At 37.9% G+C, this 27,950-nt stretch overlaps 1 protein-coding gene across 3 annotated transcripts in view; it reads right to left on the bottom strand.

The window, feature by feature from the left end:
* Window positions 1-26,542, bottom strand: part of SEC22A (SEC22 homolog A, vesicle trafficking protein) — a 64,816-nt gene extending 38,274 nt beyond the window's left edge. Inside the window, exons 1-4 of one of the 3 annotated variants that reach the window (XM_014829576.3) lie at window positions 26,421-26,542; window positions 18,053-18,253; window positions 8,305-8,468; window positions 6,960-7,154 (exon numbers count right to left, since the gene is read on the bottom strand). In XM_014829576.3, coding sequence (XP_014685062.1) covers window positions 6,960-7,154; window positions 8,305-8,468; window positions 18,053-18,234 — 541 coding nt within the window. In that variant the 5' untranslated portion in view covers window positions 18,235-18,253; window positions 26,421-26,542. Of the gene's footprint in view, window positions 1-6,959; window positions 7,155-8,304; window positions 8,469-18,052; window positions 18,254-25,210 lie in introns of all 3 variants that reach the window. The other 2 variants (XM_044771477.2, XM_044771476.2) reach the window with 2 other exon arrangements.
* Window positions 26,543-27,950: the final 1,408 nt, after the last annotated feature.

The following is a 27,950-nucleotide window of genomic DNA, read 5'->3' as shown; positions in this document are numbered from 1 at the left end:
CCACATCCCACAACTCGAAGGACCTGCAACTAAGATATACAACTGTGTACCAGGGGGGTTTGGGAAATAAAGCAGAAAAAAAAAAAAGAATAAAATTTTTTAATTTTAATAAAGTCCACTTTACCTTTTTTTTTTTTTTTTGAGGAAGATTAGCCCTGAGCTAACATCTGCTGCCAATCCTCCTCTTTTTGCTGAGGAAGACTGGCCCTAAGCTAACATCTGTGCCCATCTTCCTCTACTTCATATGTGGGATGCCTGTCACAGCATGGCTTGACAAGCGGTGCACAGGTCCACACCCAGGATCTGAACTGGCAAACCCTCAGCCACCAAAGCAGAACATGTGAACTTAACCACTGCACCACCAGGCCAGCCCCTATCTTATCTATTTTTTTCTTTTTTCACTGTGCTTTTGGTGTCAAATCTAAAAACCTTTGCTTGAACAAAGTTACAAAGATTTACACTTACGTTTTCTTCTAAGAGCTTTACAGTGTTAGCTGTTAAATTTAGATCTTTGATCTACTTTTAGTTTTTACATATTTTGTAAGATATAGGTCCAACTTCTTCTTTTTTTTTTTTTTTTTTTTGCTGAGGAAGATTAGCCCTGAGCTAACATCTGTTGCCAATCTTCTTCTTTTTTTGCTTGAGGCAGATTAGCCCTAAACTAACATTTGTGCCAATCTTCCTCCACCTTATATGTGGGCTGCTGCCACAGCATGACTGATGAATGTGTAGGCCCATGCCTGGGATCTGAACTTGCGAACCCAGGCTGCCTAAGCAGAGTATGCCGAACTTAGCCACTAGGCCACAGGGCCAGCCCCCAACTTCATTCTTTTGCTTGTTGATATCCACTTGTCCCAGTATCATTTGTTGACAAGACTATTCTTTCACCATTGTCTTGGCATCCTTGTTAAAAATGAGTTGACCACAATGTAAGGGTTTATTTCTGTATTCTCAATTATTCCACTGATCTATATGTCTATCCTTGAACTAGAACTACAGAGTCTTGATTATGATTACCTAGCTTGGTAGTAAGTTTGGAAGTGTGAATCCTCCAACTTTGTTCTTTCTCAAGTTTATTTTGGCTATTCTTGGTCCCTTGCATTTCCATATGAATTTCAGGACCAGCTTGTCAATCTCTGGAAACAAAGACAGCTGGAATTTTCATAGAGATTGCATTGAATCCGTATAGTCATTTGAGGAGTATAGCCATCTTAACAATATTGTCTTCTAGTCCATGAACATGAGACTACTTTCTATTAATTTACATCTTTAATTTCCGTCTATGTTTTATAGTTTGCAGTGCATGGGATTTTTTCTTCCCTTCTTTTTAAGTGCAAACAACACAAAGTATAATCTTTCCTGTTTTGGCCAGCAGTTGCTAGGATTTTCTTAATTTTCAGACTGTTCACTACTGGAGTACAAAACAGCTGATTTATGTATATTAATCTTGTATTCTACAACTCTGTTAAACTCATTCATTAGTTCTAATAGTTTTTAGTATTTTTCTTAGGATTTTCTATACACAAAATCATGTCATATGTGAACAGTTATTTTATTTCTTCCTTTGCAATCTGAATGACCTTTTTTCTTTTCCTTGCTTAACTGCCCTATGCCATGTCCAGTACAATGTTGAACAGAAGCAGCAAGAACAGACATCCTTATCTTGTTCCTGATCTTAGGGGAAAGCATCCAGGCTTTCACCATTAAGTATGATGTTAGCTGTAGTTTTTCTGTAGATGCTTTTTATCAGGTTGAGGAAACTCCTTTCTATTTCTAGTTTGTTGAGTGCTCTTATCATGAAAGGCTGTTGGATTTTGTCAACTGCTTTTTCTTCATCTATTGAGGTGGTTTTAAATTTTTATTCTATTGATATTGCCTATTACATTAATTGATATTCAGATATTAAACCAACCTTGCATTCCTGGAATGAATCCCAATTGGTCATGGTGTATAATTATTTTTACATGTGGCTGGATTTGGCTTGCTAGCATTTTGTTGAGGCTTTTAGTGTCCATACTCATAAGAGATATTGGTTTGTCATTTTCTTTTCTTGTGATGTCTTTATCTGGTTTTGCTATCAGGATAACACTGGCCTCAGAGAATGAGTTGAGAAGTGTTCCCTCTCTTCTATTTTTGGAACAGTTTGTACAGAACTGGCTAATTCTTTAACGTTTGATAAAATTCACCAGTGAAGCCATTTGGGCCTGGGATTTTCTTTGTGAGCTTTTTTTTAAATTACTAATTCAGTCTCTACACTTGTTATAGATCTATTCAGATTATCTATTTTTTTCTTGAGTCAGTTTCAGTAGTTTGTGTCTTTCTAGGAATTTATCCCTTTCACCAAAGTTGTCTAATTCACTGACACACAATTGTCCATAGTATTACTTTAGAATCTTTTTTATTCTGTAAGGTCAGTAAAAATGTCCCCTCTTTCACTTCCGATTCTAGTAATTCCTCTTTGTTTCTTGGTCAGTCTAGCTGAAGTCTTGTCAATTCTGTTAATCTGTTTAGCTTGAACTATTTTTCTCTCATGGTTTTCTATTTTATGTTTAATTTTCATTTATGTCTGCTCTAATGTTTATTATTTCCTTTCTTCTGCTTATTTAGGTTTAATGTGCTTTTCTTTTTACAGCATCTTTAGGTGGAGGAAAGTTAAGTTATTCATCTGAGATCTTTCTTCTTTCTAAATATAGGTATTTTTACCTATAAATTTTCCTCTAAGCACAGCTTTAGCTGCATCTCATAAGTTTTGATATATTGTGTCTTCATCTTCATTCATCTCAAAGTATAAATTCCCCTTTTGATTTTTTCTTTGACATTCATTATTTAGGACTGTACTGTTTAATTTCCACATATTTGTGAGTTTCCCAAATTTCTTCTTGTTATTAGTTTCTAATTTCATTTCCTTGTGGTTGTAGAACTTACTTTGTGTTATTTCTATTCTTTTAAACTTACAAAGTGGATTTTGTTTATGACTTAGCATAAGATCTATCTTGGACAATGTCCCATGTGCACTTTTCTGTTGTTGGATGGAGTGTTCTATAGATGTTTGTTAGATCTAGTTGGTTTATGGTGTTGTTCAAATTTTCTATTTCCTTGTTTATCTTCTGCTTAGGTCTATCCATTATTGCAAGTTAGGTATTTAAGTCTTCAACTATTACTGTTTAATTGTCTATTTCTTGCTTCATTTCTGGAAGGTTTTGCTTCATGTATTTCGGGGCTCTGTTGTTAAATGCGTATATTTTTACAATTGTTATACCTTAATGGATTGCCTCTTTTATTATTATAAATGTCCTTCTTTGTCTCTAATAGCAATTTTTGTCTTGAAGTCCATTTCATCTGATATCAGAATAGCCATTCCAGCTCTCTTGGTTGCTGTTTGCATTACATATCTTTTTATTCCTTTTACTCTCAATCTATTTGTATCTTCGGTGTTTTTTTTTTTAGTCCACTCTTACAATCTCTGACTTTTGACTGGAATGTTTCAACTATTCAGATTTTTTAAATCCATCCATATATAGTGTTATTATTGATATAGTGGATTTATATCTGCCATTTTATTTATTTCTATATGTCTCATGCCTTTTTTTGCTCTATTCCTCCTTTATTACTGTCATTTGCATTAAGTGAATATTTTATAGTGCAGCATTTTAATTTCTTTAAGATTTTCACTATTTTTTGAGTTTTTTGCTTAGTGGTTGCTCTAGGACTTACCAAATATATCTTATCAGAAACAGCTTCAGATTTATACGAACTTAATTCCAGTGAGCTACAGAAACATTGCTCCTATATGGCTCTATTCCCTGTCTCCCCTTTTTATGGCATTGTCGTTACACATACTACATTTACAAATGTTAGAAACCCAAAAATACATTGTTATAATTCTTACTTTACATAATTTCACGTCTTTTAAAGAAGCTAAGAGATGAAAGGACAGCAATTATATTTTTATAGCTTTTGTTGATATTAATTCGTATCATTTCTGGCTTTCCTCATTTGCTTCTGTGGATTCAAATTACCATCTGCAGTCACTTCCCCAGCCCAGTGCAGCTTTGCTCCCAACCACCTCCTGTGTGATATTATTAGAAAATATATTACATTTGTACATGTTATAGGCCCAACAGTACATTATTTTCTACAACTGCTTTTAAAATCAGTTCACAGAAAAGAGATGAAGAGAAATGCATTTTTTCTGTCTTTCACAATTACTTTTTACCATTGTTCTTTGATTTTTTTGGTGTGGATTCAAATTACTGTCTGGGTCACTTGCTTTCAACCTAAAGAACTTCCGTTAGTATTTCTTGTAAGGTGAGTCTTCCAGCAACAAATTCTCTCATTTTATGCTTATCTGCATATGTCTTTTTTTTTAAAAAAAGCAAAGCCTTTCTTTTTTTTCTCTCTATAGCCCCAGTACAGAGTTGTACGTCGTAGTTCTGATTCCTTCTAGTTCTTTTATGTGAGATACTACCACAGCATGGTTTGATAAGTAGTGTGTAGGTCTGCCCCCAGGATCCAAACTGGTGAAACCCAGGCCACCGAATCAGAGCATACAAACTTAACCAGTATGCCACTGGGCTGGCCCCTGCATATGTCTTTATTTCACCTTCATTTTTGAAACACAGCATTGCTGGATGTAGGATTCTTTTTTTTTTTTTGAGAAAGATTAGCCCTGAACTAACGGCTGCCAATCCTCCTCTTTTTGCTGAGGAAGACTGGCCCTGAGCTCACATCCATGCCCATCTTCCTCTATTTTATACATGGGACGCCTACCACAGCATGGCTTGCCAAGCGGTACCATATCTGCACCCAGGATCCAAACCAGCGAACCCCAGGCCGCCAAAGTGGAGCATGCGCACTTAACCGCTGTGCCACCGGGCTGGCCCCTCGATATAGGATTCTTCATTGACCGTTTTTTTCCCTTGAGCATTTTGAACGTGCTATCCCACTGTCTTCTGTCCCCATTGTTCCTATCGAGAAGTCAGCTGTTAATCTTATTGGTGGTCCCTTGTAAGCGATGCGTTGTTTTTCTCTTGCTGCTTTTAAGACTTTTTTCCCATCTTTGTCTTTCAGCATTTTTAATATGTATTTTTGGATCTCTCATATGTATCCTATTTGGAGTTCATTGAGCTTACTGGAGGAGCAGATTAATGTTTTTGAGTAAACCTGGGAACTTTTCAGCCATTATTTCTTCAAATACTTTTTCTGTTCCTTTCTCTCTTCTCCTCCATTTCTCCCGTCATGTGTCTGTTGATATGTTTAATGGTATCCCACATTCTTTTGAGGTTCTGTTCATTTTTCTTCGTTCTTTTTTCTCTCTCTTCTCTGGACTGCATAATCTCTATTGATTTATCTTCAAATTTGCTAACTCTTTTTCCTGCTAATTCAAATATACTGTTGAGCACAACCAGTAAATTTTTCATTTCAGTTGTATTTTCCAAATCCAGAATTTCCATTTGGTTTTCTTTATAATTTCTATCTCTTTATTGATATTATCTATTTCATGTGACATCATCATCATACCTTTCTTACTTCTTTAATCATAGTTTCCTTTAGTTCTCTGAACATAATTATAATGTCTTTTTTGAAGTCTTTGTCTGTTAAATTTGACATCTGGTTACTATCACAGGCAATTTCTATTGCCTGCTTTTATTCCCCTAGTATATGGATTATACTTTCCTTTTCCTCTGCATATCTTGTAATTTTTAGTTGGAAACTGGACATTTTAAATAACATACTGTAACAACTCTGGGTGCTGGTCCACCTCCCCTCCCCCAAGTCTTGTTATTTGATTTTTACTTGTTTCCTGACTGGCTGGATTATTTCAGTGACATCTGCTTCCTCCTTTCTCCCATAATTTGTATTAATGAAACCAAATCTAAAGTGTGGTATTCAGGCCTGAATACCTATGTGAAGAACACTAACAAACTAAAGCATACACAGAGGAAGCTTCCCAGATAGGCAGGGTTTCAAAATGCCATAGACAAGAAGGCTAAGGGAACTGAGGATATTTTATATAAAGCCAACCAGGCTGGGGCCAACCCGGTGGCACAGTGATTCAGTTCACACATTCCACTTCAGTGGCCCAGGGTTCACCAGTTCAGATCCTGGGTGCGGACCTATGCACCGCTTGGAAAGCCATGCTGTGGTAGGTGTCCCATATATTAAGTAGAGGAAGACAGGCATAGACGCGAGCTCAGGGCCAGTCTTGCTCAGCAAAATGAGGAGGATGGGTGACAGATGTTAGCTCTGGGCTAATCTTCCGGAAACAAAAAAGACTCAGAAAAAAAAAAAGTCAATCAGGCTAATAAGATAGAAAAGATACAGAGTTTCTGGCTTCAAAGTCTGAAATGCTATTCTGGTACAGTTAAAGAAGGGGAGGGTGAAGTCACAGAACTGAGACAAACAAGTAGGCATTACAGGAAACAGATTTTAACTCAAAATATAAAGAAGAACTTTATAAACAAGCAATTCAACAATGACATATGCTACCTTATAAAATAATGAGGTTTCTACTTTTAAGCAGAAGTTTTCAACCCGTCACAACTGTTGAGGATGGGATTCCTTGTTTGGGAGGAGAGCTGTGATTAGATGATCACATTTTCCATGACACTCAAGAATGTTGGCCTTGAATGTAGACATTCTGACATAATGCAAAACCCTTTACATGCCTATAAACATATTACAAACTATTATTCATTTCTAGAAAAATGTTTACAAAACAATGTTTCTTAAATGTTTCACTAGAAAGAGTTGCTCTGAGACCGCCATTTAAAAGATTTTCCTGATTAGTCACATATCTGGTACATTACTATATAAACACTGGGAGAAAGGATTGTTACTTTGAACTTTTTCCCTCATGTACTTCCTTTAAAATATTAGAATAAAGTAATTCACTTTCAAGAGTTCCTCAGTTCTTACAAAAGCTTTTTTTTAATGAAATAATTGAGATCAAAACTCACCAGAAGAAATCTTACCAGCACCTTTATAGTCAACAGAAAATGCAGATGTGACTCCATTGGCTGACCCCAGTTCACACATGGAAATTTGATAAGGTGGCCTCAGCTTGATTTCTGTCTGCATGTCAGACAGACTTATTTTTGTTGAAAGAGATCTGGGATTATTATATCGTTGCTTGGTCCTCTGAATGAAGTTATCTACATAAAATAAAATAAAACTTCCTTGCAGTCATTTGTTAATTAAATCATTTGAAAGTGTGATGTTTATGCACAGGAAATTTTTCAGATAAACAGTTTGTTATCCAAAACTGTTCCAAGTCATGGAATGTTCTAATATTATTTGTGTTTAATGCTTAATATATCATGGAGTCATCAGTTTTTCACTCTAGAAATTATACTCCAGAAATTCATAATTGTAAATATTTAACACTACATGACTGTGAAAATATTTCTATAACTATATCCATTTCAAGGAATTGCTTTGAACTTCTACAAAAAACAAAAACAGTTTTCTTTAACTTTAAACCAAAGTCTTAATTTTTATGGGGATTCATATCTCATAAAATATTAAGTCTGTCTTATTACCAGGTGCAATTACATAAGAACATACACTGTAAACTGCATGTTCTTATAAACTTTGCTTTCTGATTTACTGCTTACACTAGTAGAATGTATATTTACTTTAAAGAATTTAATGAAATCAATAAAAGACATTTCCTAAATATCTCCCAAGATATCTCCTAAATAGCTTCCAATTTAATTTTCACTATTTATAATTTGGTTTTACTTTTTTTTTCCCTTCTAAAACAGGGGTCAAGCAAACTAATGCCTACAGGCCAAATCTAGCCTCCTGTTTTTGTAAATAAAGGTTTATTAGAATATAACTACACTCATTCATTTATGTATTGCCTAAGCCTGCTTTCAAGCTACAATGGCAGGACTGAGTAGTTGTGACAGAGACCCTATGGTCCTTAAAGCCTAAAATAGCTATTATCTAGTCCTTCCTAGTAAATGTTTGCCAATCTCTATTCTACATTAAACAGACTATAAAAGATTATCAGAAACACAAAATTCTGAATCTGGCTTATAAATTTCTCTTGAAATTGTCTTCCAGGATTAATTCTTTGGGCCAATAATCACATGCCCCCTGCAGCTCAAACACAATTTTTTCTAATAGGTATGTAAATGAAGAAGTTATAATTTATAGGCCATTTGTCAAATTATTTTATCAAAAGCAAGATAGCAGACTTTTCTGAGTTTTCCCCCTGCCCACTAGTATTAGACGAAAAATTGCTTATGACTAGATGGAGACATAATAATGAAAAGGAAAAAAAAATCAGGGTCTTACCAAACTCAATGAAACAGTATGGTCTGACAGCAGTATTTGTCTTCATCATGTTATAAGTAGTAATGAACTCCTTCTGAAGCTCATCCAGGAAAGAGAAGGCCAGAACATTTGGGTAATTTTCAGTGCACAACATCATGTAGCTCACTCCCAGAGAGCTAATAAAACTACAGTGTAAAAAACATTGGTTTTAAAATTTCAAATTAAATCAAGGTAATTTGTTACTTCACAAGATTGGTTCTATACACCACAAACTGCTGCTATCGTGGCAATGAAGATATTAACATTTATTATATATTCCAGCAAAAAATTAAAGAAACCAAAATATAATACTATTTTCAGTTGCAGTTTAAAAAGAGTAGACAAAAAATGGAATGCTACACACACTATGGTTCTAACACTTAAGTTATTTATCAGTTGGGGTAGAAAGCAGGGGAAAGAATACAGAAAAATACAAGGGTAACAGCTTAAGGTTTAACCCTGTTTGAATCAAGAATGCTTTAGAGATTCTGATGAAAGTTACGGACACTCGCCCTAGAAAGATGTCTAGACAACACAGAACTTGGCACACAATTTCAGGGCGGTTACTGACTTCTTGAAGTCATCCACTGACCCCAAACTCAAATCCTCTACTTCACACAGTAATGAATTATGAACCATTAGGGGAAAAAAGAGGAATTTATGAGTTCAAACAAAAACAAACAAAATAAAAGGGGAAGAAAAGAAGACTCTTGCTTATAGCAGGATGCTGAGTGCCAAGTGATAAATGTGGAGGTAGTGCTAGAACTGGGAAAATCAGCATTTTGCAACCAACATAGTAAAGACTGGATCAAGCAAGGACAATCAATGGGTGTTAAATCTAAGTGGAAATTTTGATAGGAGCAGGAATTTTGCTTGCTTTTAAAACGTCTTCCCATGGATTGCTTATTGGTTACAAGGGAAAAATATTTATTATACAGTAGAAACTAGACAACACCTTTAGCAAGTACTCTAACACCAGTAATGAGGGGCAGATGGACTTCCTGTGCCTCCAGTTGTGATAGCCTCAGAAAGACTTATCAGCTTTGTAGCATTCTGGGCGAGAATGCATAATCTGAATCTAATCATGAAGCAACACCAGAATGAGCAGCATTCTATTTAAAAAAAGAGGAGAGGGGCTGTATTCTTTAAAAATCTCAATGTTGTAAAAAAGGAAATAAAAGCTGTGGAAATGTTTCCCATCAAAAGAGGCTAAAGAGACACAACTAAATGCAATACCTAACCCTAGACTTGATCCTGTGCCAGAGAGGGAGAAAAAATGCTATGAAGGACATTCCTGGGTCAATTGACAAAAATGGGAAACAGGCAGATTAGACGAAAGTATGTTATCAATATTAAATTTACTAGAGCTGATAACTGTACCATAGTTAAGTAAAGGAGTATCTCTAATCTTAGAAAACACCCTTTGAAGTAGCTATGAACAAAGGGGTCTGTTATTTGTAAGTTTCTCTCAAATGGTTCAGAAAAAACAAATCAGACAAAAAGATAGGTAGATGGATAAAAAGATAAAGCAAATGGGGTTATATGTCAACAAAAGGTGAATCTAGGAACAGATATTATCTGAACTCTTCTGTAAGTTTGAAATTATTTCGAAATAAGTTAAAAATTAAAAACAAAAAACTTCTACTTGAAGCACTGAAATGTTTCAATTAATCATGTTCTATTGAAACAAAAAACCCTCTAGAATAAAGTATATACCCCCCTATAATAAGCAGAGCATGGGACACACAGTAACCCTTTCCAGTGAGCCCTGTAAACATCCTTTTATTGTACTATCAGCGCAGCTGGTCCAGGGCAAGGGCAGCACACAGAGCACACAGGCTGTGACTCCCACTCCTGTGTCAGACACTATGTATCACAGCCATCTTGAGCACCAAACCTGGATCCACATGGTAGTTCCCCACCCCCCTTTTTTCTCTAATAACGTCAAAGCGTAATTTATTATTTTTAATTTAATGTTTAGAAAGATAGTCACAATTCAAATTTTAAAAGAATGAAAAATGAAAGGAAATATTGTACTTCGTGTCTCATCTCCACCTCTGCCCAGAGACACCCAGTTCTCTGTCCCTCAAGCAACTCATGTTATTAATTTCTTACGTATTCTTCCAGTAAGAGAAGAATATTTACACACATGCAAGTAAATCTCTTTCTCTCTCTCTCTATATATATATCTTTCTTTCTTAAAAGATCATCCCAGGCAGCCAAATGATGTGGGGTTGGCACTTGTTAATCATCTATTATTAATGGTGTGGGATATACCACTGGTGCTACTGTGCTAATCTTATACTTCTGGAATAATCTGGAATTCCCTTCTGAAGTTCCACTTAATACACACCATTTGATGCACTATTTTTCAATCTGCAAGTTGTAACCCATTAGTATGTCATAAAATTAGTGAATTACACACAGCATTTTCCTAAAAATTGAAATAGAATAAACAGAAAATATCAGAATGCATATTGTTTCATAAAACTTTGTTTGAGTTTCCTATTTGTATAGGTAGTGTTCACAAAATAAAATGTCTCTCTTCTTTGGGGTCAAAAAAGTTGAGCCATTAATATTGCATTTTTCTACAAAATTAATAACTAAATCAAAGGCCAAAGTATGTTTTTCCCAAGTAATTTTCTCTTTCCAAAATAATCCTCACTGTCATTATCAAAATTCCTTGACATGTCATTAGCATTCAAATACACCCCACAATAACCTGAATTGAGACAGAATACAATTGGCAATCGGCTTCCACACACTTGGAACTCCAAAGTAGCTAGCTAGGAGTTATTATCATCATCCTCAAATAATATGACTGAAGCTTTTGGACCCCCTTTTTTGTTATGGCAGGGTTTTGCTGTATTTCCATATTAATAATAGAGTGAACCACAGACACCTACATGACAGTTTATCCCAAATGGTTTCTTTTGCTTGCACTAAATTGATCTAGAGAATTAGATATGAAATAAAAGAAACCCTATGTTTTTAAGATTATATGTTAGCATTTTCAGGGAGTCTGTATTCCAAAGTCTTTATTTTACTATAAGTGCATGATACTTTCTGAAAAGGCTATAACACGTTCTATAATATCATGGCTTTTCATAGTGAATTTGGACTTAAAATGCTGTCTTTCTGTGGCCACAAAGCCAGTTTTCCAAAAGCACATACAGCTCAATTTACCTTTGTTACCAAAAGACTTCTGCTTTTTCAACTATCACTGGGACAGACTGAAAGACTCCCTCCATTTCACTACTCATATGCAATAGTCTGAAGTCATTACAGGCACGCCACGTTGTGCATGCTTTAGCCTGTCCATCAGGTTCATTTAGCTCACATTTTATAGACAATCTGGCCACTGTCCTTCTGCCTTGAGGAGGAGGAGGAAGAGAAGTAGTAGGAATAGTAACAGCAGTAGGTACAGTTTACTGACCACTTAGTATGAATCTGGCTCCTCACTAAGTGCTTTCCATCTTTAATCTCTTTCCAATAAAAGAGCACTACTATCTCCGTTTTACAGATGAAGGAACAGAGGCTCAGGGAGGCTTAGTAACTTACCCAAGGCCACACACCATTAAGAAGCAGAGTGCGTACAAACTTAATTCTAATTCTAAAGCCCACATTCTTTCCACAATACCAACCTCGTTATAGTACAAACCAAATATGTCCTAATCACCAAAATTTTTTCACTTTTTCCAAGCCATAAATCAATCTCTATTTTTCCCCCTAATTAAGACTAATGAAACTTGAGGATTTTGGAACTTGTATCAGAAAGATATTCTGGAAGCCCTGCCAATTCTTCCACTTCATCTTGTGCAACTCTACTCCTCCTTCTCTGCATTCCAGCCACACTAGTCTTGTTTCAGATCTTCAAGGATACAAACCCACTCCCAGTCCTCCAACTCCCAATCTGAGAAGCTTCACGAATTCAGTCTAACCCACTTGTAATGCTCCCAACCCCACCTCTGCCATGCTCCAATTCTGACCAGGTTAACTCCTACTCATGCTTCAGTTCTCTGACTTAAAGTCCCTCCCAGAGCACACAATCTAAATTGATCCCACCCGCAATGGTTATATTACAGCAGCTGCTATTTTTCTCCATGTAACTAACCCAATTTGTAATCGTATATTTATGCGCTCATTTGTTGTAATGTCTCTATGCTCTATGAGAGCAGGGATGATTTATGTAATGTTCACCATTGTATTCTTAGCACCTAGAAATACTTTGTTGTCTAGTACACAGTAAGTGCTTAACGAATTAGTGAATAAATTAGTGCAAAGACAGCATCATTCATTCACTCATTTATACACTAATTTGTTGATTATATTGCACACAGATAATTGTACAGGCCAGCACTATCTACACAAAGTTATCTACACAGAGTAAAAGCTCCATAAATACTCGATAAAATGACAGAAGAGAGAACTTCACCCTGCTCTTCCAGTCAGTGTTCCCAGAAAGCTGCAGGTTCAGGCCAGTGAGTGCTTAACAGCTCCCTACTTTAAAGAGAGGGACGTTCTCAGGGACCATGTAGAACTACCCACCTCTGCAGTGAGTACCTCAAGATGGCTGTACAGGTCCAACCAGCTGTCTGCTCTCCTTTTATCACAATCATAACTAATCCTCATACACACACAAAAGTCCTCCTTTCTCCACAATGAGCACAATTTTTAAATTGCCATTGTTTTCTTCCTACTTTGCTCTCATTTCCTTTTTCTTTTTCATTTCTCTTCCACTTCTGGGCTTTGGTACCATACGATTTGGTCTTTACAGCTGCCTTTGTTCTGGCCAAAGAATTTATCCAACCTTATTACACCTCTGGTTCCTCTCCACGGTACACACACTAGGAACTTCTTTTGGTCCTTCCAGGATCAAATGCGTCTTGAACAGGTAAGGCTGGCAGAAGTTCAAACTCCAGATAAGGGGGATTTACTTTAATCACTTCATTAAAAAAACTATTTCTGTCATGTATCCAAGGAGGTCACACTTCAAGTGATTGTTAAATTCCAACAAAATAAATAAGTGATTTTAGACATTAAACTTTTCCTGGTGTTTGATTTTATTTATGAACTGTCAAAGAAATTTTACACATCACCAATTAAACACTGACATTATTAGGACAATTCTGGCATGCTGCACCAAACTAAATAATTAGTGAAAGCAATCATCTTCCCTACAGCAAATAACAGAGAACCTAGCATATGTCTAGCATTCTACTCTATAGGCTCTGATGTCAAAGACAAGTACCTGCTTGCCAGGCTCATGCAATACAGAACTGAGAATGTACTTAAAACAATGATATGCAAAACAAGACAAAGAAACAGAACTGCATTTCATAGCATGCTAAATGATACAGTATACAGGAAACTATTAGTTGAGACAGTAATAATTAATATTTGTATTACATATAATTTTCATCTGGAATTGTACCATTACACATAGAAATCTGCTTATCCTTTGCAGCCACACTTGCCCAGTGAATAGCTTTCCTGGGTGAAGAAAAGTTCTCCAGTAGGACACGTCATCTCTAATCTACTGTTAAAATTGCTAAGTTTAAGAAAAATGCTATTTTCAAAATAGAACCTTCCACACTGAATTCCATTCTCTAAAATAAAGTATTTAAACTTTTAAATATAAAAAAAAGGTTGACATTATGAAAGTGAATATACCTTATGGATTTTGTTGTCACCAAATACTTCTAATAGGAAAGAAAGTGAAAACAAGACTTTGTCATCAGTGAGACAGTAAAGAAATAAGAACCAGAAAGAGAATTCAGTAACAGAGAGTGTCCACCATGTGCAGCATTCTACCAGAAACTTTCTATTTTCTTACTTATGCCTCTCTTATGTGGCCAACTTTCAATTACCCTCCAAGGGTGAAGAGCTAAACCATGAATAAATTATCTCATGAATAGAAGACCCATTTAGTCACTAATTTTAACCTTATTAAATATGAAAATATTTACTAATATGCAATATGCCAGATGATAGGAACTTATAACAGTAAGCTAAAGGAGAATCTGAGATGATTTTAAGTGGCCAAAGGTGATTACACCATCAGAGCCTTGTATAAAACACAGAGCCAGCAAAATTTGCCTTTGACATCCTTCATTTCCTTTTGTGCAGAGTTCATCTAGCTCCTGATTCACCCTTTCCCACAAACTCTAACACCTTCCACACGCCAGAGAATGAAGATCTTGACTTTTTATATAACCAATCATAGGTAATCCCTACTTTACCTACTGGTTGTATTCCAGTCTATTGCACCCAGAACTCATTTCCCCACAGACACTGTATTGTTAGAGTAATTAGGTTCCTAGGCTAGTTCACAAGAGCCTATTTAACATACATGGTGATGAAAAGTTGTAGATTTTCACCATAACAAACATCAGAAAAGTACAATGATGCTAGTAATGAGACAAAACAGGAAGGTAGGATACACACTTTATCTTCCTCCCCCAAGTGATCATGTAGCTACTGGTGGGTTACAATCCCTTGCCATACCCCCTCCCCACCAAACACCTTGCCTCCAACAAGACAATGCTGTCTCATCAATTTTAGACTTCACACATACTCTGTCCCTCATTATTTCTCAAACAAAAGGGGGTGGGGGTAGTTTCACTTAATTCTCTTCCCTGGTTAATTTCTCTCCCCATAAAAAGAGAAAAGAATTAGGAGAACTAGGAATGCACCCTGTCAACAAAGAAGTTAGGGGTAAAGGGAGCCAACTCCCTCTTTTATTAGAGGGCAACGTGAACACTGAAGCCAAAGGACTGTGGCTCAATATACCATTTATTACCTTTGTGACTTGGAAAGAGTTCTTTACAGCCCTAAGTCTCAGTTTCCTCATCTGTAAAATAGGGATGGTGGTACTATAAGGACTATCTGCCCAGCATTCCTTCTCTCCTTCCCTTTGGGGAATTACCTCCAGCCCCACTACCTATTCTATACAGCTTTGGTAAAGCTGCCTGTCAAAAGGCCTGGCCAACTAAGAGTACCCTAGCCCTCTGACCACAACGTTAGTCCAGAAATGGGCCAACACACAGCAAGGCCAATTAAAGTCCTTTTCTTGAAACATGAAGGGAGAGGGGTTGCTCAGCTGGAATGAAGTAAGCCGAGAGCTGCCTGAACAGTGTTTTCCATTAAGTGAAGAATACCTATCTGCAAAAGGAGAGAGACTAGAGAAATGAGAGGAAGACTCCTGCTAACAACATCTGAGTCCCTGGGTTCAGCCAACTCGGAAGCAGGCCTATCCCTCACAATACAATTTTTTTTGTTGCTTAAGCTAGTGTGAGTTGTGTTTCTGCCTTCGGCAATGGGAAAGAGCTCTATTTATTAGCCATTTACAGGGCTGTTGCAAAATTTAATGAAGTGTAAGTAAAGTGCCTGGGAATTGCAGGTACTTAATAACTGGGTCATTGTTGAAGCTGTTACTCCTACAATCAGAAAATATCACCAAAGGGTGAAAGGAAAGCACTGCCAGAAACTAAACCAAAAGGTAGCTAAGCCTAAAATAGCATTCCTGGCTAGAGGTAGCAGTTTGGGGACAAATATGGAGAAAGTGAATCCTTAGGTAAGGAGAGAAACTATGAGGCTCACAGCCATTATCTGACTTCAAATAAATTTACAGTGAAAGAACTAAGAATTTTACTTCTTGCACTAAAATTCACAATAGAGTATGAGTGACCTCCCACAGGGGTTTGTCTTTTCATAAGATCAGTGTCTCAATGTTTAGAGATCTCAAAATATACAACTATGATTTTTAAATCCCAGAAACCAACCTCAAAGTTTTAAGATCTCATAGGACACAACTTAATTTTCATATGGTTCATAATTATTGCTTTAGTCCTTGTTGTTTCCTAATTAGTGACATAAGTTTATATATTAAACATTTACTACAATTTAAGGAAAGTATCCTTCAACCTACAAAACAGACGAATTCCTTAAAATTTTATACATTTTCTTTTTCATTTGCACTTGTATTTTACTAGTTCAGGCTCTAATTATAAGTTGACCTCTCTCCTCTCAGACTTTCCATTTCACCCTATATTCTATTGTCTCAGCAGTGTTTTTTTATCAAGTCACTTCCCTCAAACCTGCATTAACAGCCTATAACCTATTATATCAAAGTGACATCCCTCAATCTGAATTTTCAGGAAAATCCAGGATCTGGTCCCACACTAATTATCCCACATTTTGCATAATTATCCCTAAACCACCATTTACTACACCAGGCTAAGCAGATTAATGCACCTAGCATGCTAAGACACATTCTTTATTATTCTGCCTCTCCTCCCTACACCTGGAATGCCCTCCTCTCTGCCTTAGCCTGCCTCTCTTACTAATTCTTCAGGATATGGCTCATGTCTCAATAAGGAAGCCCTCTCCTTATTATATCCCATATGGACTTTGTCCTTATTTGATTTCCTACTGTATGCACAGTCAGTATCAAACTGCTCTGGAGTTAATTGTTCTCTAATTGTTTCCCACGCATGCTCTCCAAGGTGGTCTTACCTATTCCCCATGGTTTTAATTACAAACTGTAAGCAGATCCCCAAATCTAAATCTCTATACTTGTCCTTCTTCACTAAACTTCAGACTTATACATCCAGCTACCTACCTGACAGTGCCTCTTGGATATCTAATGGGCATCTCAGACTTAACATGTCCAAACAGAACACCTAATTTTTAGCAGTGAAATACTACATCCTCTAGTCTTACTCACTTTGGCCCCATTATCATCCAGTTCCTCAGGCCAAAAATCTAGAGGCGACTCTTGACTCTTCTCTTTCCCTCACATCCCACTTCAATCCATTAGGAAGATTTGTTGGTGTAATTCCCAAATACAACCACTTTTCACACTATCATCCTTGTTCAAGTTATAAGCATCACCTCTACCTGAACTTCTCTAAGAGTCTCCTCAATGATCTCTTCCACTCTTCTTCCCTTAGAGACCTTCTTCATAGAGCAGCCAGGATGATTTACTCAAAGCCAAAACTCTCCAATGGCTTCCTATTGCATTAGACTCAATCCAAACTCCTTATCACAGCCTAGAAGGCCCTACATAACCTGTCCCATTCCTACCTTTCCAACCTCAACTTTTGCCACTTTATTATTTGTCCACATTGCTTCAGCATCTCTGGCTTTCTTTCCATCCTTGATCTGTATCGAAGGCCTTCTGCACTGGTTGTTACCTCTGCCTTGCTCTTTATCCATAGCATCCTTCATATGACCATCTTTTTTCTTTTCTTTTAGGTCTCTGCTCAAATGTACTCTCTCAAAGGGCCCTTGACCACCATAAAGTCACTCTCTATCCCATCACCTCGTTCCACTTTCTTTATACACAATAAATAGTGATGAATGCTATCCCCTCTCACCAGAATGTAAACCTAAGTTCTCTGAGGGCAGGTATCATGTAAGATTTTTTATATTTCCCCTCACAGCTTTCCTGGCCATATAAGAACACCAATAAACACCTAGTGATGGAATATCTGTGATCCGCAAAACTATAAAATTTTTTAAAGCCAGGTATAAACACAGAGAAACTGCAAAAAAGGTGATGACATGATGACTATTATTTCAGTATAAGTTCAGAACCACATGATTCCTGACTTAAACAAGTTTTCCTAAACTAATAAAACACTAATTTCTATTGAAACCACTTAAATTTCATTAAAATGACAACCCACTAAGCAAGTGCTTCTAATGGAGCAAACTAAAGTCTTACTTAATGTTATAATGTCCAGTTTTCAGTGTACATCTATCAGGAAGCTGAGCAAGTTTCTTCGAGAGCATTTTAAAATACTTTCTGCACTCCTGCATGCCTGTGCCTTGTTCATAGTCAGTAGAAGCAGAAAGTGGCAATCCATCTCTGACACGAATGACTGAGGCAGATAAAATCATAGACATTTCAATCAACAGAGGAGACCTAAAATAAAACGAACAATTTGGGTTAGACAAAAAAATTAAAGCCAAAGCTGATAAACATAGGCAAAAATGTTCAACTCATTAATAATCAAAGACATACTAATTAAAACAGTGACATACTATGCATTCCTTAACAAATTAGTTTTTAAAAAAATAATACTTGCTTCTTTCTGGCATTCTCATAAATATACATGGAAGCAAATATTGGAATAAACACCATTCTCGAAAAAATTTGGAAATATTCAACAAGAGTTTAAAAATATTTATGCCCTTTGACAAGAATAAATTTAAATATATAATCCTATCCTAAGGAAAGTAATCAGATTTACACAAAATTTTAAACAGAAAGACATTCTTTCACAGAAATAACTGAGAACAACCTAAATGTCCAACAATAGGGGGATTGTTAAGTAAATTATACAACACCTATATGACAGAATATAATGCAGAAACTAAGAGTTATGTTTGTGAAAAATAGTTTAATGAGGTGGTAAAATACTTATATATTAGGTAGAAAAAAAGCAGGATAAAAACTGCAAATGTTGTTTTCCATAAAGACAAAAAGAAGAAAGAAGGGAGGGATAAATGGAGAAACAGATACTGGAAGGAAGCATGCCAGAATAAGAATAATGCCAATCTCCAGGAAATAGTATGATGGATGACCATTATCTAATTTCCTAAACGTTTATAATATTCCACAAAGGGCATACATTACTTTTATAATCAGAAAAAATATTTCTATTTAAAATAAATCTTAAAGTAAAGGAACATTTGTTTTAAAAGTGTTCTCAATCTTTTACCAGAAAGTAAATCATAATGGCCTTTTTTATTATATTCTGATCGTACTTTATAAAAAGATAAAAGGACTACAGAGCCCTGGGTCTAAAAAAAATCAGGTAAACAGTCAAACTTTGATTTTGAAAAAAAAAAAATGCAGTTCTCAGAGTTTAGCTTGTATAAAAACCTTTGGAAGTTTGGTTAAGAAATGCAAATTTCCAGGCCCACCTCCAAAAAATTCTGATCCACTAACTGTCCGATGAGGCTTGAGAATCTCCCATGTTAATAAATTCCCCAGGTAATTACTATGCTTATTGCCTAAGTACCATTCTTTGAAAAAACACTGAATTAAAACAAGTTCACAGTCTGAAATTAAGTGGTAAGTCTTTTGTGCCAGGCCATCAGAGCACAACGTCACTAAATGCTTCTCCTTCACTAGCAGTAGAGGCAACTGGTGAAAAATGAAAATTCCATAGGCTTTTTTTTCAAGATATTGTATTTCACAGGCTAAATTAATCCTTACCTGCCCAATTTGACCAGGTCAATATTACCTCATTCCAAAAATGAAAAACGGAATTAGTAATACTTCAAAAAATGCCACAGAAAACTAGTTGGTACCAAATTTGGAAATCAGCAGTCCCGTTTTCATTGCTGTGTGAAGTCGAAATCTGACTGCCCATTCATGACAGAAACTGATTGTCAATAAAAATGAACCCAAATAATAAGGCTAATACATTAAAATCACTCCCCCCTTTTCCTCTTTTCATGAGAAAATGAGAGGAATAGCTAGTATTAATATGTCATTACCCTTTAATACTTTTCTCCTCCATTTTTTAAAAGGAAAAAACCCAGCAGGAATTAAATTAGCCTTCACCATAATAGAATCTTCAAACTAAAGTTCCAGCATGACATATCCACATCATCTTCCTTTCTATTCAACCAGTTTCTTTTCTCTTCTAAAAGCAGTAGCCAGAGAAAGCTAGGATCCCTCAAAGTATAATATCCATACTATAAACCCTTGTAAAAATCGTTGCCATGTTTTATTTATTAAACCACAATTGTAACATTTAGTCTAACTGTAAGAAAGAAAATGTCTTACTTCATACCCTTAAGCACTTATTATTTACATATAAGATTTTTGCCTTTCCAGAAGTATACTGCAACACAGTGACCACTCTGGGAATTAATATGAGGGCAGGGTTGTGACTTATAGTTTCCAAAATCCATATTCCTAGTATTTAAAAGTAGACTGCATTCTTTTATGCCTGATCTTCCTAGGATTCCACCAGAAATATTAAGAATCATCTTACTTAGAGAGTGCCAACTTTCATGTAATCTTTGAAGTTGCTCTTTTTTATGACTTGAAAGAAAGAAGGATATGATTCATACTTCCTAAAACATATACTAGAAAAGAATACCAACTTGTAAGTTCCATTTGTTTACCGAACATTTAATATACTGTATGCCAGCGACTATGCCAGACATTAGGAATACACAGTTCCTACCATCAAGAAGCATCAGATCAGAATTCAAGAAATTCAAATGAAAAGAGCAAATAATGCAAGCTGTGTAGCCCACCACTTTACTAATTGGAAAACTACAGTTAGACAAACTTGCACTTCAGATATGTCTAATACACACTGTTAGGCTTGTAACCAAAAGCACAACACAGCAGTGATGATCCCTGTCAAAATTCTTAAAAGGCTGTCAGAGAACTGTTTCTATTTATCAGTAGATAAGATTTTTCTGAGGAGAAAGAGTTAAATGTCTTCCTCACAGAGTCATTTAACCTAGCATCCAACAGTAAATTAGCAAAAGAAACTGGGAAGACTGTCCAATGAACAATACCAGGCCTAACTAATTTGCAGACAGACTTCAGTCACCTCAGGATAAGCAACCTCTCCTCTATCAACTCAATAAACATGCCCCTCCTTTTTTTTCTTTTTACCTTGGATTCTTAATGTCCATTCCTTAAAAAAACACATTCTGATCTTATCAGGACTGTGCTAGTAGAAAAAGGAATCCACATCAAGGCCAAGCTAGGGTTAGAGCACTCCTAGAATGTAGGCAAGGGTGGTAGTTGTGAAAAACAAGGAAAAGTCAGTGGGAAACAAGGGGTTAAAACACTTGCATGGGAAGATTTAGGAGAAGTAGTAGTTTTATCAGGGCTAGAGATACATTTTTAGGCCACTGGTCCATTTTTCCTCACCTTTAACACTGAAAAAATATTACATACACCTTTAGACAGCAGCAGAAAACTCATAGGGAATCTTAACAGGCCTGATATCCTTTCCCCAATAGCAACTGATAAAGGAAAAGGCCCAAATTAGAATCTAGGTAGGTCTGGGAAAACAATTATACAAAGGCTGAGGAAAATAAACTTCCACAATGCCAAACTACCATAGCAGCACTTAGAAATCTTTTAGACCCAAGATAACTACATACTGACCTCTCTTCTTCAGAACCTTGTGGGGTAATGCTCGTTAGCCCAAGGTACCAGGAAGGCACTCTCTCAAAAATAAACAAAATCCAACATACAAGTACATTTTATATCTACTTTCCAGCAAGATGGTTTCATAAATGTCTCTTTTAAGATAAAAACACTTTATACTGAAATGGGTATAGGAGGAAAGTACCTCAACATAATAAAGGCCACATATGACAAACCCACAGCCAACATCATACTCAATGGGCAAAAACTGAACGCCATCCCTCTGAGAACAGGAACAAGACAAGGTTGTCTACTCTCACCACTCTTATTCAACATAGTACTGGAGGTTTTGGCCAGAGCAATTAAGCAGGAAAAAGAAATAAAAGGAATCCAAACAGGCAATGAAGAAGTGAAACTCTCACTGTTTGCAGTCGACATGATCTTACATATAGAAAACCCCAAAGAATCCATTGGAAAACTATTAGAAATAATCAACAACTACAGCAAAGTTGTAGGGTATAAAATTAACTTACATAAATCAGTAGCATTTCTATACTCTAATAATGAACTAACAGAAAAAGAACTCAAGAACACAATCCCATTCACAATCGCAACAAAAAGAATAAAATACCTTGGGGTAAATTTAACCAAGGAAGTGAAAGACCTATACAACGAAAACTACAAGACTTTCGTGAAAGAAACTGATGACGACATAAAGACATGGAAAGACATTCCATGCACATGGGTTGGAAGAATAAACATCGCTAAAATGTCCATTCTACCTAAAGCAATCTATAGATTCAACGCAATCCCAATCAGAATCCCAATGACATTCTTTACAGAAACAGAACAAAGAATCCTAAAATTCATATGGGGCAACAAAAGACCCCAAATTGCTAAAGCAATCCTGAGAAAAAAGAACAAAGCTGGAGGCATCATAATCCCTCATTTCAAAGCATACTACAAAGCTACAGTAATCAAAACAGCATGGTACTGGTACAAAAACAGGCACACAGATTAATAGAACAGAATTGAAAGCCCAGAAATAAAACCACACATCTATGGACAGCCAATATTCGACAAAGGAGCTGAGGGCATACAATGGAGAAAAGAAAGTCTTTTCAACAAATGGTGCTGGGAAAACTGGACAGCCACATGTAAAAGAATGAAAATTGACCATTCTTTTTCACCATTCACAAAAATAAACTCAAAATAGATCAAAGACCTAAAGGTAAGACCTGAAACCATAAGGCTTCTGGAAGAAAACATATGCAGTACACTCTTTGACATCAGTATTAAAAGGATCTTTTCCAACAACATGTCTTCTCAGACAAGGGAAACAATAGAAAGAATAAACAACTGGAACTTCATAGACTAAAGAGCTTCTTCAAGGCAAAGGAAAACAAGATTGAAACAAAAATACAACCCACCAACTGGGAAAAAATATTTGCAAATCATATATCTGACAAACGGTTAATCTCCATACTATACAAAGAACTTACACAACTCAACAACAAAAAATCAAACAACCTGATCAAAAAATGGGCAGGAGATATGAACAGACATTTCTCCAAAGAAGATATACGGATGGCCAATAGGCACATGAAAAGATGCTCATCATCACTGATCATCGAGGAAATGCAAATCAAAACTACACTAAGATATTACTTCACACCCGTTAGAAAGGCAAAAATAACCAAAACAAAAAGTGACGAATGTTGGAGAGGTTGTGGAGAAAAAGGAACCCTCATATACTGCTGGTGGGAATGCAAACTGGTGCAGCCACTATGGAAAACATATGGAGACTTCTCAAAAAATTAAAAATAGAAATACCATATGACCCAGCCATCCCACTACTGGGTATCTATCCAAAGAGCTTGAAGTCAGCAATTGCAAAAGTCCCATGCACCCCTATGTTCACTGCAGCATTATTTACAATAGCCAAGAGTGGAAGCAACCTAAGTGCCCATCAACTGATGATTGGATAAAGAAGATATAGTATATATATACAATGGAATACTACTCAGCCATAGAAAAGGATAAAATCATCCCATTCACAACAACATGGATGGATCTTGAGGGTGTTATGTTAAGTGAAATAAGCCAGATAGAGAAAGACAATCTCTGTATGACTCCACTCACACGTGGAAGTTAAACATGTAGACAAAGAGAACAGATTAGTGGTTACCAGAGGAAAGGGGGAGTGTAGGGTGGGCACAAAGGGTGTGAAGTGGTGCACCTACAACACGACTGACAAACAATAATGTACATCTGAAATTTCACAAGGTTGTAAACTATCATAATCTCAATAAAAAGTTAAAAAAGAAAAACTTCATATTGGGTTAATCACCGATATTTTATTTCAGTTCATTATTTCCCAAACTTTAGTCATCCAAGCAACATGTTCAGAAGTCTTAGCAGAACTGCATCCCACCTGTACTATTATTTACCTAATTTAGGTCTTTCAATTGACTTATTTTTTGCCCTATCCTTAGCAATAGTATCTGTGAAATCAGTTTTGAGATATTAAGTTGTTCTCATAATTTAAATTAAAATAAATAGAAGACTTTTTTTGTTTCATTCAAATGCATATTTGTGAAAAATTTTGGAGAAGTATTTTTTTAAAGGTTCATCTGCTTATCACTCAAACTGTCTCACATATCTGATGGTACTGAAGTTTGGGAAACACTAGCTTGGGACATATGACTTTATTTAAATTGCCAGCTGAGATCTGTGGGAATGGGGGCGAGTATTTGGTGAGAAAGCTACACTAACTGTGATGTAAGAGTGAACGAAAGGGAAGGACTTTACACAGCACAGGTTAGCAAGAAGGCACTTGGGAGACAGAGCTTGAAGAGGAGAAGGGGAAAGGGCACCAAGGGCAACCAGAGTTTATTCTGTAGCTTTGCCTGTGCCCCCACCTCACCAGCAGCCTTTGGTACTCCCATTATAGGTGCTTGTACCACACGGTATGTGTAAGACCCCTGGCTCCAGAGTAGATTATACCCACGTCTAGGAACAGGGCCCCCAACACATGCACAAATGCGTGCAGCACCTCACAGTTTACAAACAGTGAGGTAGCCATAACCTCCATTTTACAGATGAGGAGACTGAGGCTCCCTTTCTCAAAGTCACCCTGCTAATATAAAGCAGAACTGGTGCTTAAACCTAACTCTCTTGTCTCTCTACATCACTGTGCTACATCAGTCTCCTAAAACCAACAAGGGGCAAGAACCCAGTGATACAGAAACTATCTAGCTCCTCATTCTGAAATAATGATAAAAGACCAGCTTACATTTTTTTTTTAAGACAGTACAGTATAGTAGTTAACGGGATGGACTCTGGAGCCAGAGTTCAAAAACTGGCTCCATGAGGCACTAATTTTGTCAGTTGGGCAAGCTTTGCCTTTCTGTACTCAATTTCCTCACATGTAAAGTGTGGCTACCAACAGTATCTATCTCACAGGGTTAGAAAGACACTAAGTATCTTTCTCACAGGGACGTGGAAAGAACCTGAAACACTGCCTTGCAGGCTAAAAGTGCAATATTAAGTGTTTGCTATTATTTATTGATTGCCCTCTATTTACCAGGCACTTTCTACACATTATCCCATTTAAGCCTTCCAATAACCTGTGAGGTGGATATTATCAGTTCCACTTTACCTTTGAAGAAATTCAAGCTCAGAAAGTTTAAGCAATTGATTCAATCCCTAAGCTAGCAAGTGACAGATTTAAACTCAGGCCTAACTTACCCTATGAGAACACTGCCTCTTGACACATCCAAGCTTCTTATTCACTACATGGAGAAGGTCACAGGCACCCCTTTCATAACACCTGGGCTACTTTCACACCCCAATATAAAATATACTTAGATTTCTAAAAGTCCTACACCAAAAAAAAGCACTAAACTGATACCATGGTTCTCAACACAGTAAATGCCCAGATGTCCCATCAACGTAGGGCATGGTCACAGATGTTAGATTCAAGTACTGAACTAAAAGCTTTCATATGCCAGAAGTTGTAGGTACTGTTTAAGGTACTGCCTGATTCCTTACAATCTCAGCACTAAGCAAATGCCAGTACCGGGGAAGGGGATTCAGAGTTTTTACAAGTGGCTGTTCCACCTGCTAGATCGGATTCCAACACCTCCCTCAAGTGGCTGACACTATAGCGCCGGGCACTGCCTCAGCTGAAAAGGCATAAGAGGGGCTAGTTCTGAAGCTTCCCAACTGCCCTAGGTCAGGATCCAGGAAACTAAGGAGCAGCAGAAAAGTCCAAAGCTGTTCCCACTGGCAGAGAGATTCAAGCTGGCTGGGGGTGGGCCTCCTATTTCGGAGCCTTCTTCCACCTTCCACGCCAGGTGCTCAAGTCTCCTTTATGCCACATCGTTCCCAAAGCGCCATTAACAGGGCCTCAAGAGGTTCGGTGAGCCAACGCGGGCAAATCTCGGCTCCGTGCTCATTCCATCCCCAAAAAACGCAAACTAAGCCACTGGTTCAAATCCCACCCTGCCTAAAAGAAACAGGAAACGCCACTCTCTGGGCCGCCTAAGTGGCCTCGGTGGTCCCCGGGTTCCTGACACCTAGGGGCCAGGGAATTCCCGCCCCCACCCTCCCAGCTGGCAGCCTAGAGCGACTGTCCCTCCCCCTCAGGCCCCCTGCCCGGGCTGCCCCATACTCAGGGCAGGTCAGCCGAGGGGCAACGGCCGCCCGCGCGGCCCCACAGCCCCTCAGGTCGGGGGAGACGAGGTCCCCGCAACCCTGCCCTCCAGGGCTCCGCGGCTCCAACGACACCCTGCTCCCGCCCCCACGGCACGGGCTTGGCTCCTGCTCGGGGTGGGTCTGTAGTCCCTAGGGCGAGGGCCGAGCGTGGCAGGAGGCGAGGAGAGCGAGCGGAGCAGCCGGCCAGGGTTCGAGCGACCCCGAGAGGGAGCAGCCAGGACTGGGAGGGGCCGGGCCGTACCTGCCGAGCCGGGACCCGCCGCTCCGAGTGACGCGGCCCGCGGTGCATTGTGGGCCGGGGGAGTGGCCTTTCCGCGGGGCAGCTCGCGTCCAACGTGGCTGGCGCCCGGCGGAATCAGGCCCCGCCCCCGTCTCTCGGCTGGCCCAGGCCAATTAGGTTCCGTGGGAAGGACACACTGACCCGCCCCCTCCAGGGGACATGGGCCCTGTCAATAACACCTGCGCCAAGAGATTGCAAAATACCCTGGCGACAGACTCTATGCTGTCCCTCAGAAAGAAAGCTAAACTCTGCTGCCTGTCACCTGTGTCTGAAGGCAGTTTGTCTCTCACATGCAGCCCTACAGCACCCGCTTATCCAAGGAGCAGGAGGCAAAAGCCCCCTCTGAGTAGAGCAAGAAAAGGACCTGCCCCATCTACCACCACACACCGGGAGGCGCCTAACCTCGGCAGAGAAGTGCCAGAGGCTGGCCCTGCAGCCCTTACCAGCCTTTGCATTAGTCATGCATTAGAGTCATGCATTATTAAACGAGCACTTACTGACTGTCTACCATGTGCCAAGCACCGGGTTTAGGCATTGGGTTACAGGGGTGAACATAACACTGGATGGAATTCTAAGGTGTAAGAGTAGCAAGAGACATTAAAGCATAAATCATTACATAATTATAAATTGTGATCAGTACTATGAAGGAAAATTAGTGGGTGTGATGATGGATTAATTTTGGACTATCAAGGAAGAACTCTTTGAAGAAGTGCCTTTTAAGCTCCAGGCATATGAAAGAGTCTTAAAGAATGTTCCAGGCCAAGGGAACATTATGTGTGAGGTTGTTGGGTCATGAAAAAATTTGGTGTGTTCTAGGAATTGAAAGAAAGTCAGTGTGGTTGGAGTTCAGAGAGCAAGCTTGTGCTGTGCTGAGGCAGAGGCCAGACCATGCAGACTATTATTGGCCACACTGTAGATTTTAGACTGTATTTCAGAATGTATCGTAAGGTCAATGGGAAGCTAAGTAGGATCTGATTTACATATTTAAAAGCTCACTCAGGCTGTTTGTGGGGAGTAGTTTGGAAGAGGGCAGGAGGGGTTGCCAGAAGGCCATTTTGGAGGCAGTTGCATCAGTCAAGGCCAGAGATGATGGTGGCTTGAACTTGCATAATGGCACTAGAGACAGAAAAATTTGGATAATTTTGGGACATATAAATTGGAGGTGGAATTCAAGGGACTTAATAATAGCTTGATTTTCCAGGAAGGGTAAAGAAAAGAGGAGCATTAAGAATAACTACTTAAGTGATTAGATGGACTAAGAAGCCATTTACTGATTCAGGGAACATAGAAGGAGGAGCACAGGGTTTTGGATATGTTAAATTTGAGATTTAATAACATCTCTTATAAATGGAGATGTCAAACAGATTTGGATATGTAAGTCTGGAGTTCGAAAGAAAGGTCAGGACTAACTATGTAAGTCTGACGGTTGTTGGAGTGGGTGAACCCAGTGATTCCATTCCTAGGTATTTACACAACAGAAATGTATTCATA

This window comes from Equus asinus, chromosome 5, assembly GCF_041296235.1.
Source record: "Equus asinus isolate D_3611 breed Donkey chromosome 5, EquAss-T2T_v2, whole genome shotgun sequence".
NCBI lineage: Eukaryota > Metazoa > Chordata > Mammalia > Perissodactyla > Equidae > Equus > Equus asinus.
The sequence above is the reverse complement of the archived record's forward strand: the minus strand, read 5'-3'. Positions and strand labels throughout refer to the sequence as shown.